Source organism: Lissotriton helveticus, chromosome 12 (genome assembly GCF_964261635.1).
Source record: "Lissotriton helveticus chromosome 12, aLisHel1.1, whole genome shotgun sequence".
Classification (NCBI taxonomy): Eukaryota; Metazoa; Chordata; class Amphibia; order Caudata; family Salamandridae; genus Lissotriton; species Lissotriton helveticus.
The window spans coordinates 720,717,725-720,729,861 of NC_136073.1; the positions used below are offsets into that span (position 1 = coordinate 720,717,725).

Genomic DNA, 12,137 nt, shown 5'->3' on the forward strand with positions numbered 1-12,137 from the left:
CCTTCTTTCCGCCACCGCATCCCTCTAAAGAGGAAGAGCGGCTCCACCGTCTGGACCCAAAACGTGCGATTTCGTTCTATCTAGATCGCACACGCCAGTTCCGGGTGGATGACCAACTCTTTGTTGGTTACGTGGGCGCTAAGAAGGGACGGCAGTGCACAAGAGGACCATCTCTCGGTGGGTCGTCTTGTGTATCAAGGCATGTTACTCCTTGGCTAGGAAAGAGCCTCCTGTTGGGCTGAGGGCCCATTCCACTCGGGCCACGGCGGCTAGCACTGCCCTGGGCCTGGGAGTCCCCTTCCAGGACAACTGTCAGGCAGCTACGTGGGCATTGCTGCACACGTTTGCAAAACACTACTGCCTGGACAGCCAGGTCCGGAGGGATGGCTTCTTTGGCCGTTCCGTCCTCCAGGACTTTCTGGTGTGATTATTGGTTCGCAGACCCACCACCGGTTTGGTATTGCTGGGGTATCTATTTTAAGGTAAGGAATCTAATACTAACCTGTTTCTTTCAGATTAATAAGTTACTTACCTTCGGTAACGATATATCTGTAAGAAACAGTAGTTAGTATTAGATTCCTTACCACCCCACCCATCCTCCCAGTTCTGCGAACCGATATCTAGGGTTAAGGTCATCCCCTTTCAGGGCCCTAGTTTCAATGGCACCAGTGTTGGTTTTTAACATGGCTCTGCGTTTCTGGCGCGGAAATGCTGTGTCTAAGAACTGACGTCAGCATGCGGAGGCGGCGTCTAAGTACTCCGACGACGTCATCACGGCACGGACGCAGAGCCGCAGGCGCCTACCGACGCGCAAAGGTACTGTTACGCAAAAATTTCCGGATCCAGTCTGACGCCTGGGGATATTCTAAGGTAAGGAATCTAATACTAACTACTGTTTCTTACAGCTATATCGTTACCGAAGGTAAGTAACTTGTTCTTATACGCAAGTCAATTCCCTCCACCAAAGTTGTGTGGGGAATGCTCTTTCGATGCATTGGTCCAACATCTATGCATACGCTTTAACCCCATCCCACTGATTCCCAGAGTTCTCACCAAGATCAAGATGGAGCACTGCCACCTCCTATTGATCGCTCTCAAGTGGCTCAGGAAGCACTGGTTTTCGGAGCTTCTCCTCCTGCTGGAGACCAACCCCATTCACCTCTTGCCAACATCGGTGGCAATGGTCAAATTTGTCACCCGGATCCAGCCTCTCAACCATTTGTACACATGGCTCTTGAGTTCTACAAATTCAGGAATTTAAATCTATCGCAAGAGTCCAAAAATGTCATTGCTAAATCTAGAGCAGAAGGCACGAACAAGACTTGTAGGTTGAAGTGGAAGATGTTATGTCATTTGTGTCAACAGAAGAATCTGTATCCGTTCCACGCAACTCCTGAACAGACCCTACCCTACCTTCTCTCCATGGCTAACTCAGGATTAGTTTACTCTTCAGTGAAGGTCCACACTTGCACAATTCTAAGGTACAGGTGTTCTCTTCAGACAGTATCTCTTCTCCACTAGGCTTGTAAAACAGTTAATGAAAGTATCTTCAGATCTTTCCCTCCATTTCAACCTCCTCCCCTGGAATGGCACCTTAACCTAGTCCTTTCAATGCTGATAAGCAGCCTTTTGAGCCTATCCATCGAGCTGAATTAAAAATGTTAATATGGAAAGTTGCTCCACTCCTTGCACTCACATATACCAGGAGGGTCAGTGAAAAGCAGCCTTTACTTCAGGAACCGTTTCTTCACTATACAGATGAGTTTGTTCTCTTTAGAACGAACCCAAGGTTCCTTCCCAATTTTATCTAAATGAACCTGTTATTCTTCGGACTTTCTTCCCTAATCCAGTCACAGCAGTGAAGCAGGCTCTTCACACTTTAGAAATCACATGTGCCGAAATTGTACTTGCAAAGAACCAAAGATATTCGCAAAAGGAACAACCTATTCATAGCCTATGGTCAAGGCTATCAAGGCTCAGTGGTAACTAAAGAAACCATTGCAAGATGGATCTCAGCGACTATACAATTCTGCTATTCCAAGGCTAGCAAGCCTCTGACAAAGAGGGCTAAAGCCCATTCTAAGAGAGCAGTGTCTACTTTGGCTGCTCTGTTCGCAGGCATGCTGTTGGAGAAAATTTGGGGTGCTGCCATATGGAAAGCAACCTGCACGTTCATGCAGCACTATTGCTTGGATTTAACACAGAGGGCTGACGCAGCTGTGGGACAGATGGGCCTGAGACTTGTATTCCAAAAGGTGAGCCTCTGTAAATAGAGGTATCTTTTTATTATATACTCAAAGCTTGCATAATCTCAATTTTGACATGAAACTATTTAATCACTTTCCGGCATTTTCTTTTCCTTTGAAGTTTATTTTTTACAATTAATTGTATGTCCTCTCATCATGCTTTAGGACTGTGTTTGCTTGTTTACATAGGTAGATAGAAGTATCTCTATCTTTATGCTTTTACGGTGCATTGATTAGAAGTGTATTTTATTATCTGATAGAGACATCTAGCCGCAGATTCCTTAACTTATAATTATCTCCAGGCGTCTGACTGAATCCGCAATTCTTTTTGCAGAAGCAACTCAGCGCGCCGGGGGATGGCGCCACACGACCCCAACCTGACGTCGAGGGACGTGACGTCAGCGAGATCATATAAGTCCCTCCCCGCGTGCTGATGTCAGTTTCCTTCTTTTCCGCGTGCAATGCGGATCCGGAGTAAGCGGTTCCTCTGGCCTGTTTTCAAGCCCCTTGGACGCTTTCGCGTACGGAACAGTGTGCAATGCCTTCGGGCTTTAAAACGTGTGCCTCCTGTTATCAGCAAATGTCCGCGACGGACCCACACCGTATCTGCATGTGGTGTCTGGGCGAACACCACGACTCCACAGATTGCTATGCCTGCCAACAGCTCAAGGGGAAGTCCCGGCGGGAGCGCCGGCTGAAGTTACTTTCGGCTCGATTGTCCCGTCGAAGTCGTCACAGCCTCTGGCCTCCTCTTCGGCGTCAGGTCCCGGTGGCAGTGGGTTGCGTTTGCGGCATTGGTCGCCGTCTGGTCCCCATATGCGTCGCTTGCCCCTTCCTGGTAAGTCCCAGCGCATGTCGTCGAGGTCCTCGACCTCCCTTCCTTCTGTTGTCGGGGGCACTAGTTCCCGGATCTCTCCGGAAGTGCACCTCCGGGAGGTGTCCCTGCCCTATCCGCCTTTCCCTGGAGTGGAGGCAACTCAAACCCAGATGGCGGCCTTTCATGCCGCGGCTCTACAGGCCTCCCTTGGGTCCCCTCCTCTCCCTGGGACGTCCTCGGACCCTCAGCTACGTGCGGTGTCTCCGGTCTGACTCGATGGTGGGTTCGCCCCCGGCGCCGACTGAGCCCCTTGCCTCTAGGGATGATGGAGATATCGCTTCGTCAGGGCGCGGCCCGGCTGGGAGTCAGAGCCTGTTGAGGTCGAGTCGGCGCCGGACGAGCCCGAATCGGCGCTGGACTAGGCAGAGGCGGCGCCGGCCGAAGACGCCTTGGCGCCGCCGGATCATTGACTCCTCTCCGGAGGAGAATATCCGGGAACGCCTTGTTGACCTGCCCTTTGATGGGGTCCTTTTGTTTGATGCCCAGGCCGATTTATCAGTTCAGCACCTCCTTGCGTGCTTTCACCCTCCCCCATAGGTCTGTACTTAGCAGGTCTCACGTTGTCACATCCTGACGTCCATGCGCGAGGGTAGCGTCTAAGTAGCTACCGCGACGTCATCTCGGCGACCAGGACGTCAACGACGAATACGGAGCCGACCGACGTCACCTTTCGATGCGCAGGGGTACTGTTGACGAAAGACTTTCCGGATCCAGTAGGACACCTGGAGGTTAGTCTAAGGTAAGGACTCTTTAACTAACCTATGTTTCTTACAGATATATCGTTACCGAAGGTATTAACTAGTTTGTTCAAAATATTTTAATTCTGAGAACTGTTTATACTGTATGCACTCTGACCTGCTCCTTGCAATGGCTAGGGTTGTTCACATTGTGTGATCGTGAGTGATTGACGATGTATGACTGGTGTATAAGCATGATGTCCATCAGCTGAGCCCTGATATAGACTTAGCCTGCTGTGCTTGTATCTATGTATTTTGCATTTCTATGATCTCGTTTTTGAGGAGGATGGATCTGATTTCCGCAAAGCGTTTTTTTGTCTGTTTTCTTCATTTTCGATGTACTTTTGTGTGATACAAATTATGTCAAGAAAACACTGGTTACAGGAGTGATTGCATTAAATGAATGAGTCGGGAAAAGAGCCTCAGCTGGTGGAAATCTGATCATGGGGGGAATAAAATGGTTTAATTTTTATTTCACTGGTTAAGAACCCCTCTGCGTTTTTGGAAGTTGTTTCTGAGTCTTTCGGCGTTTGCCTCGTAGCATTTCCACATTTGTTCTATCAAATGGGATACTCAGTCTGGATGGCATCAGCGCTTTTATCACCAGTAAAGGAAAAAGACACTGGAGAATCACCCACAATCCTAGTTGAGATCAGGGTAGTTATAGCAAGAATATACAACAATATCTCAACCGGATTCAATTATAAATAGATACACTTGTATGTACAAGACATTACAGAAAGCGAACAGAAAAAGAGACTATGAATCAATCATTAAATGTGCCAAAGACATATATTTTAGAAGAGTGGATAAAACACAACAGTTGTGTAACAGCACTGTTAGGCAAAAATGCATTGACACATTTAATGATTGATTCATAGTCTCTCTTTTTCTGTTCGCTTTCTGTAATGTCTTGTACATACAAGTATATCTAATTTTATCACTAGTGAGACATTACCATGGCTTGTAAAATGGTGGTTACTACATGACATCAACTGACTTAAAAAAATTATTCTGGATATGATGTACTCTACCATTAGTAAAAATATGAGTTTGACTGTAATTAGGAATTTGAAATTTTTCCGTCTGCTGTGAAGAGGATTTAATACGTATGCTATATTCATTCTCTATGCTGTTGATGTGATTGAATTTTTCGCTCTTCAAATTAGTGGTACCTTTAAAAGTTATTTTCAGTCGACTTCATAACTGTTACTTATGGAAACTATTGTCTTTATTTTTAGCAAGTTAGAATATAAGTAAATAGGAACTCTGTCATTGTTGTGTATTAACTTTTCAGTTTCTGCCATGGTGGTTTCCTGTATAGTCTTAAATATATATATTTTTTTCTCAGATAAGCGAGCCTTCTTCATCATTTGCACATCCGAGCTTGGACCTCAAATCTACGAGCTTGTGGCACTCACCTCACTGGAGAAAAACACGTAAGAATTTCAGCTGACACCTTAATAAACTAACAGTGAAATAGCAGGACTCTTCCTAAGGGCCATACAGTGTATCCTCATAAAGGCTGCAACAGTTTGCATATTTCAGTCTAACTGTTTTTTGTAGGGGTAGCCTGAGGGAGAAGTCTAAAAGAAGTTCTGATCTCGGAGATTGTTGCTTTTCTCTAGACAACCTGTGTAGAGTCCTCACTGCCACTCTTCTAAGGATAATGTGTAATGACTGGTCCAGTACTAAGGTTACCAGCAGTCATGTCTGCAGTATTTAGATCTTGTCTGAAAATTTGAGGAATAGACGGCAGAGCATGCTTTGTGACTCATATTTTTTTATGGAATATTGTACATTGGTGCAAGGTAATTTGAGATATTATAACAATGATGAGGGTTACTGCAGATCAGCGTCTGGCATAGCCTATACTTTGGTCCCACTGACAAACCATTTAAACAAACATTAATTAGGATAGAAGAGGAGAACCAAGGAGGCCCAGAACCTCCAGCGTGTTTCAGACTCCCCAGTGGAAGAGCAGGAAGAGTTTTATGATGAGGATGAGCAATATGACGCGCTCATTCTTAGAGGCATCCCAAGGGGATGAGGATATATGGCAGGACTTTGACACTGACTCTCCTTAGTGCAGGTACGAATCCATCCGTTCTCTGCCAACCCTTCTGGATGACTTTTTTCTGTGCAATGTTGTCATTAAAAGGTTAGTAAACACTTAAAAGCACAGCTAGAAAAAGAACAGGCCCTGGAGTGTTTCCTCCCGAAAATAGTGCTATCACTGAAGAAAAACCTGTTCTTGTCCCTGCTACCTGATTGAATGACAGAGGTGTGCATGACTAAACCATCCATGTCTCTACAACTCGGACCAAAATACGAAAGCGTCTATACCATGCATGACTTTACCACGCTTTTTCGTGGTAAAGGCATGATTGGTATAGAGTAAAGATCCCAACCTATGTCACCTGCCCTTATCCCTACCAACTACTCTGCCCCCCCACTGAGCCCTAAAAAGTACCTCAATGCCACCCTTACCACTAAAACTAACCCAAATGCCCAAGCCGTAGAAACAAACCCGACCCCGTCCGAGCCCTAAAAATGACCGACCTCCCCTAAGCCCTAACTACCCGACCCCCCCTTGAGCCCTAAAAAGTACCCCCAAATCCACCCTGAGCCCTAAAAACTACCCTTACCAACTTCTCCCTCCCCCCCCAGCCTAAAAAGTAACCCGGCCCTACCCTGAGCCCCAAAACATACCCAAGCCTCACTAAGCCCTAAAAACTATCCTGACCCCCGAACCCTAAAAACTACCCTGTCCCCCCAGCCCTGAAAATGACCCTGAACCCTTCCTCTGCCCTAAAAGCAACCCAACCCACCAGCCTTAAAAACAGCCCTTTAAACAACCCTAACCCTGAGCACTAACAACTACCCCAACCCTTAAAAACGATCCCACCACCCCGCCCCAAAAACCGGCTGCAGACCCAGTTCCACTTACTTCACCGCATACTCTCCCGATCCTTCCTGTTCCTAGGCACGCCCATCTCAGCATCTATACAGCGCATGTGCCTTAAATACGATATGTGTGGTTAAGTCATGTGTAGTTCAGGAAAACGAGGTTGCGCTTGCGAGGGAAGGGCACGTGTGGCTCTGCCAGCGTTGTACAGGCCGGTTCCCCTGCTACCTAGAATCATGGACAAGAGGAAAGACGTATTTAAAGAGGCAGCTTCTTCTAAAGCAGTTACACCAAGGAGAGAGTAGAAACCTAAACGCTTTATCCAAGACCTTGTGTGCAACAAGCAATGTGCTTACAGACTCCATTACAGTCTCCACAGCAATGAAAAGGGCTAATGCTCCAGCATGCACAGGACCACTTCCAGAGAAGGCAAATACGCTGTTTGAGATGGAAATAAGAAACATAAGGCAATCAGCAGTCACACAGTGACACAATACACATTTTAGTGCTGTCAATGGTAGAATGAGGAGGAAGAACTGGTAAAACATGTCCCAGAACAATACAAAAAGCTAGGGCAATAATACAAGCAGGAAAGACCATCTCAACCAACTACTTCAAGTCAGCCCTTGAAGCTGCTGAAGCAGCCAGCAGACCCATGTGCATGGACACTACACTAAGAATGCATGCCTTAATGAGAGTATCCAGCTTTAAACAAGGAGTCCAAGTTTCTTTTATAAATATGCCTTTTACAGGGGAAAACCACACTGAGCTGCAGTGGAAAACTCTCCAGCATATAAAGAAATACAATCATATGGAAAAGGCACTGCACTTACAAGGATATCAATTTAAAGAGGGAACTCCCATCCCATTCCACAACAAACACAGTACACCCAAGGGGTGAGTGTGTAGAGACCTAGTACTCCTTGGCAATACCTGTTGCAGCAGTCACTCCTTTTGAGTCACTGCCTTTGGAGGTGGCGGACCAGCCACAGATAGCAAGTTACTCACCAAGACAAACTCTCTGCATTAAAAACAGTTAGAGAGTGGACTGGGAGGTTTCCTCCAGGAATTGAGGAACATCACCATTCACAAATGGGTGTTAACATCTTAAAGATCTGTTACTGCGTAGAGTTAGAAATTATAATATCATCTGTCAAGCCTAACCGGGGCGCTTGCAAAGGAGAGGAAATGGCACTGTTGCTACAAGGAATGCAGAACCTCATACAGAAGGACACATTTGTGTAGGTACCAAAGAGTAACGAAATTAATGACTGTACTTCCTAATCCCCAAACAAAATTTGATATTGAGACCCATCATACACCTGAGATTACCCCAAAATTTCATCAGACACAAAATGTCAAGACAAGTTTGCTAAAAGAAGAAGATTGCATTGCAACTATAGACCTAAAGGGTCACATATTTGCACACACTGATAAACTCCAACAAGATAGCCTTCTCGTTTCTAATTACAAATTCATTCAATCAAACTCTCTTTTTTTTGGTAAAATACCATAAAAGAAACAAAGATACAAGTTATGCATCGCCCATGTCGATAAGAGGACAGGGCTAGACATATGGTAGGACTTGGCAATACAATTTAAAAAAGGCAATCAATAGAAAGTTTAAAATAGTGTACAATAAAAGTTAAAAAGAAATATCTTAGAGTTGTAGCTTACATCAGAAGTTCTCTCAACCACAGAAAGTTTTTTATTTTTTTATTTAAAGAGTTCTTTTTATTGTATTTTAAGAGAATAAACAATCACAAAAATACAGATCGGAGCCACAGTGTTGCTCCATACAAACTTATCGGCAAGCTTAACATTAGCAAAATAAACTCGTACAATGGTGCTATACAGAGCAAGGAGTCCGTCGGCGCAAACTAACCATGTCTTAAGATTCCTCTTCGGTATTCTAAAGTATCGGTCACCCCAACAGATATATCGGTATCCCGCGCCATCTGAGTCGAACAGAAAAAAATATAGAAAAGGAGAAACCGAATTAATAAAAATGAACAGGGCAGAGGGGTGGGGGGGAGGGGTTCCTCACGTATCCAATTGAAGACAAAGTGCTCCAGCTGCGACCAGGTAGCCCACAAGCCACCCCGGCGATGCCTAGCCAACGCTCGGCATCGGGATCACCACCATTGCATGGTCTCCATCGCCAGGGGACATGGATTTAGATAACTTAGCAGTGGTGCCCAAATGTCCTTGGGTCGAGACTACGCGGGCATAAGTTCCCAATAATCAGACAGCGGATTATTGCAGAATGCTGCATCTTTGAGCCATTCTGATGTCTTTGGACATGGCCTGCGGCCCCAGCATATAGCCTCCCGTCTTTTGAGCAAGAGCATGGCCACTAGTTTCCTGCACTCGGCAGCTACACTACATACATACCCTAGCAGGGCAACCATGGGGGAGCGTTCAATTATAGCATTAGTCAACAGAGCCAGCACCTCAAAGACACTTTCCCAGTACCTTGCCACTGCGGGCACTCCCATGCCAGGTGAATGAAGGAGGTCTCCGGGGCCCAGGAACGCACACATCTTGCATCCTTACTCAGATCAGTTCTATGCAACCATAGAAGGGTCCTGTACAACCTATAAATACATTTAAAAGGAATCAGCTGTAGTCTATAGTTAGGCGACATTTCTTTCAGCTGTATGCAGCAATAAGCCCACGTGCCATCCTCAAGCGGCCCCCCCAGAATCTTTTCCCACTCTTGCTGCGCAGGGAAGTACATATAGGGGAGGTGCGCTGCATGCCCGAGTAGAGTCAGGTGATGAGTTTTCGCTGCGAGGGGTTCTTCAGGCAGCCCTCTAGCACCTGGAATGTTGGCGGTGCTACAGGGAAGGATTCATATAGTGTATGCAGTGCTGCTCGTTAGTGTTAGTAAGTGAATTTGTCCAGCATCCCTGTATGCTAGTCACCTAGTGCCTCGTCGATCGTGATAAACACCCCATTTTGAAACGTCTGCCCCATAGTATTCAGCTGAAGCCCTCGTAGCTGCTGACCCACCCCTGCCTCCGCAGTGAACGGCAGCTCTGGGTGGTTGATGAGTGGGATTGAGGGGGCAAATATATTCTCCAATCGCGCTCTGCATCTGAGCCACCGCCATGCCCACAACGTGCAGCCTACTGTATCGACCTCCGCCCGGGGTCGCCCCTGAGGCCTGAACAGCGCCACATGCAGGTGCACAGGAGCCGCCCTGTCACTTTCCGGGGCAGTGTGCGCCATGAAGGGGGTCGGGAACACCCAGTGATAGGCAAACTACGCCTGAGCACAGTTGTAATACAGCTCCATGTCCGATGCTGCCATTCGACCCAGGATTGCCACTGGGGGGTGCTGATTATATACAGGTGATGTTTTTACTGTTCTGGTTGAGTGGCATTTGCATGGAAGACGGCCTTCTCAATGATAAAAGTCTAATCCAGGACAAACGTGGAAATTGGGATTGTATGTATCAAATTTGATTGCTGATATGTTATTTTTTTTAATCTGTTTATTGTTTTCCACCACAAACAACTTACATAATAGTTAGATTTATCAATACAGGCCCCTCAATCTCACGTAGGCAGTGATAAAAGCATACGGCATACGATAATATAATCAGGGCAATAGGCCAGGATGAATAGTATACAATCGTTAAATAACGACTAAGTAGCCCCAATATCCTCGTATGAGCACCGGAATAGCCAACTGCAACATAGGTATGCATGTATTGCAGGGCCACATATTAATTGACCAAAATACTTCGCCCTCCCGCAACCCACCCACTCTCACCGGCGTGTTATGTGCAACAGCGTAACCTATCTCAATAACTAATTGGAGCAAACAAAAATGTACAGGGTACCATACAGAAAGCAGTGTATAAGAACATGACTATATCAGGGGGGAGCACACTCACACATTCCTATACCCTTGTATTGGCACAATCACCTACTAGGTTCCATCTCCTGTGTGGTCACTCAATTCTTAACCAGAGTCTGCATCTACAGCCTTTAATTCAGTAACTAGAGCTTCCCACGCCCGGGCTGATTCTAGTGCCTTATCATTGTGGGACCTCTGGGCCTGTTGCAGACGAATTATGTTCTCACTCCCTGCCCATGTAAGCAATGCAACCTTCCATCTGGCGAAGCTGGGTCCCCCCGCAGCCTTCCAGTGGGTTGTGATTTCCCTTTTGGCATGCACCAATTCCAGATCCAAGAATTTACTTGTTATTTTGGTCTTACTAGTGTGGGGGGAACAAATGTAGTAGGCAGGCACCCTTGTCCGGATTAATCTGCCTCTCCGTAATATTGCATAGTAACACCATGACATCCTCCCAGTATGTACCCAGCTGTGGACAGTCCCATAGCATGTGCAAGAAGCCCGCGCCCACTAGCATACAGCGGGGGCACTGTGCTGTGTCTACATGAAAATATTGGTTGATCTTCGCCGGGGTGAGGTAGGCCCTGTGCAGTATGAAGAAATGAACCAATTGGAGTCTGGCATTTCTAGTGCTCTTCCATGCCCTCTTAACTATTTGCGACCAGGCCAAGTCTGGTATGTCTCTATCAATATCTGTCGTCCATTGGTCACGTAGCTTCTGCAGTGGTGGCAAACCCTCCCCAAGCATACGGCTATGTAGACATGTGACAGCCTTAAATGTGCCCGCTGCCATTACTACATATTGACACGCTGAGCTCACCGGTGGTTCTAATAGGCCTCTATCCCAGTACTTTTGGATGGCAGCTATCAGGACTGTGTGTATTAAGTAGTGTCCCCGCGGGAGCCCAAATCTCTCCTGTAGCCCACTATAAGGCAGCAAAACACCATCTTCGTACAGGTCTCCTACTATCTGTAAGCCAAGAGACTCCCACTCCGCGAGGGCCGACCAATCCCCGCCGTGCGGAAGGGCGGTACACATACCCAAGGGTATTTCTGGGGCATAAGGGCGCTGCATCTTGACTCTATTATGATAACGTCTCCAACAAAGCCTCAGAGTACGTTCCTCAATAGACAGCGAGTCCATATGTATTTTCTGCTGGAGTATAACAAACGACAGCACGTGCCGAGGTACATCCGGTTCAAATTCTCTTTCGGGACCTCTGAATTCCAAAGCTTGAGTAAGCCCTTGGAATTGTGTGGCCAGATAATACAACTCGAAGTTAGGAGCTGCAAGCCCCCCCTCCGCTCTCGGGCGTGTCAATGTATCGAGCGCCACCCTCCACCTCCCGTTTCCCCAGATGAAGCCTCCCACCATAGACCTGAGCGACCTAAAAAAGGCAGCAGGTATCCACACCGGCAGCGTTCGGAAATAATAAAGTAGCCGGGGAAGTGCCACCATTTTTAATAAGGCCACACGACCTGCCACTGATAAAGGTAAGGTT

At 46.7% G+C, this 12,137-nt stretch overlaps 1 protein-coding gene across 3 annotated transcripts in view; it reads left to right on the top strand.

Annotated features, from left to right (window-relative positions):
- ARHGEF11 (Rho guanine nucleotide exchange factor 11) overlaps positions 1 to 12,137 on the top strand; it is an 883,046-nt gene that overhangs the window by 710,069 nt on the left and 160,840 nt on the right. For all 3 annotated transcript variants that reach the window (XM_078670282.1, XM_078670280.1, XM_078670281.1), the window contains one exon: positions 5,212 to 5,299. In XM_078670282.1, coding sequence (XP_078526408.1) covers positions 5,212 to 5,299 — 88 coding nt within the window. The remainder of the gene's footprint in view (positions 1 to 5,211; positions 5,300 to 12,137) is intronic.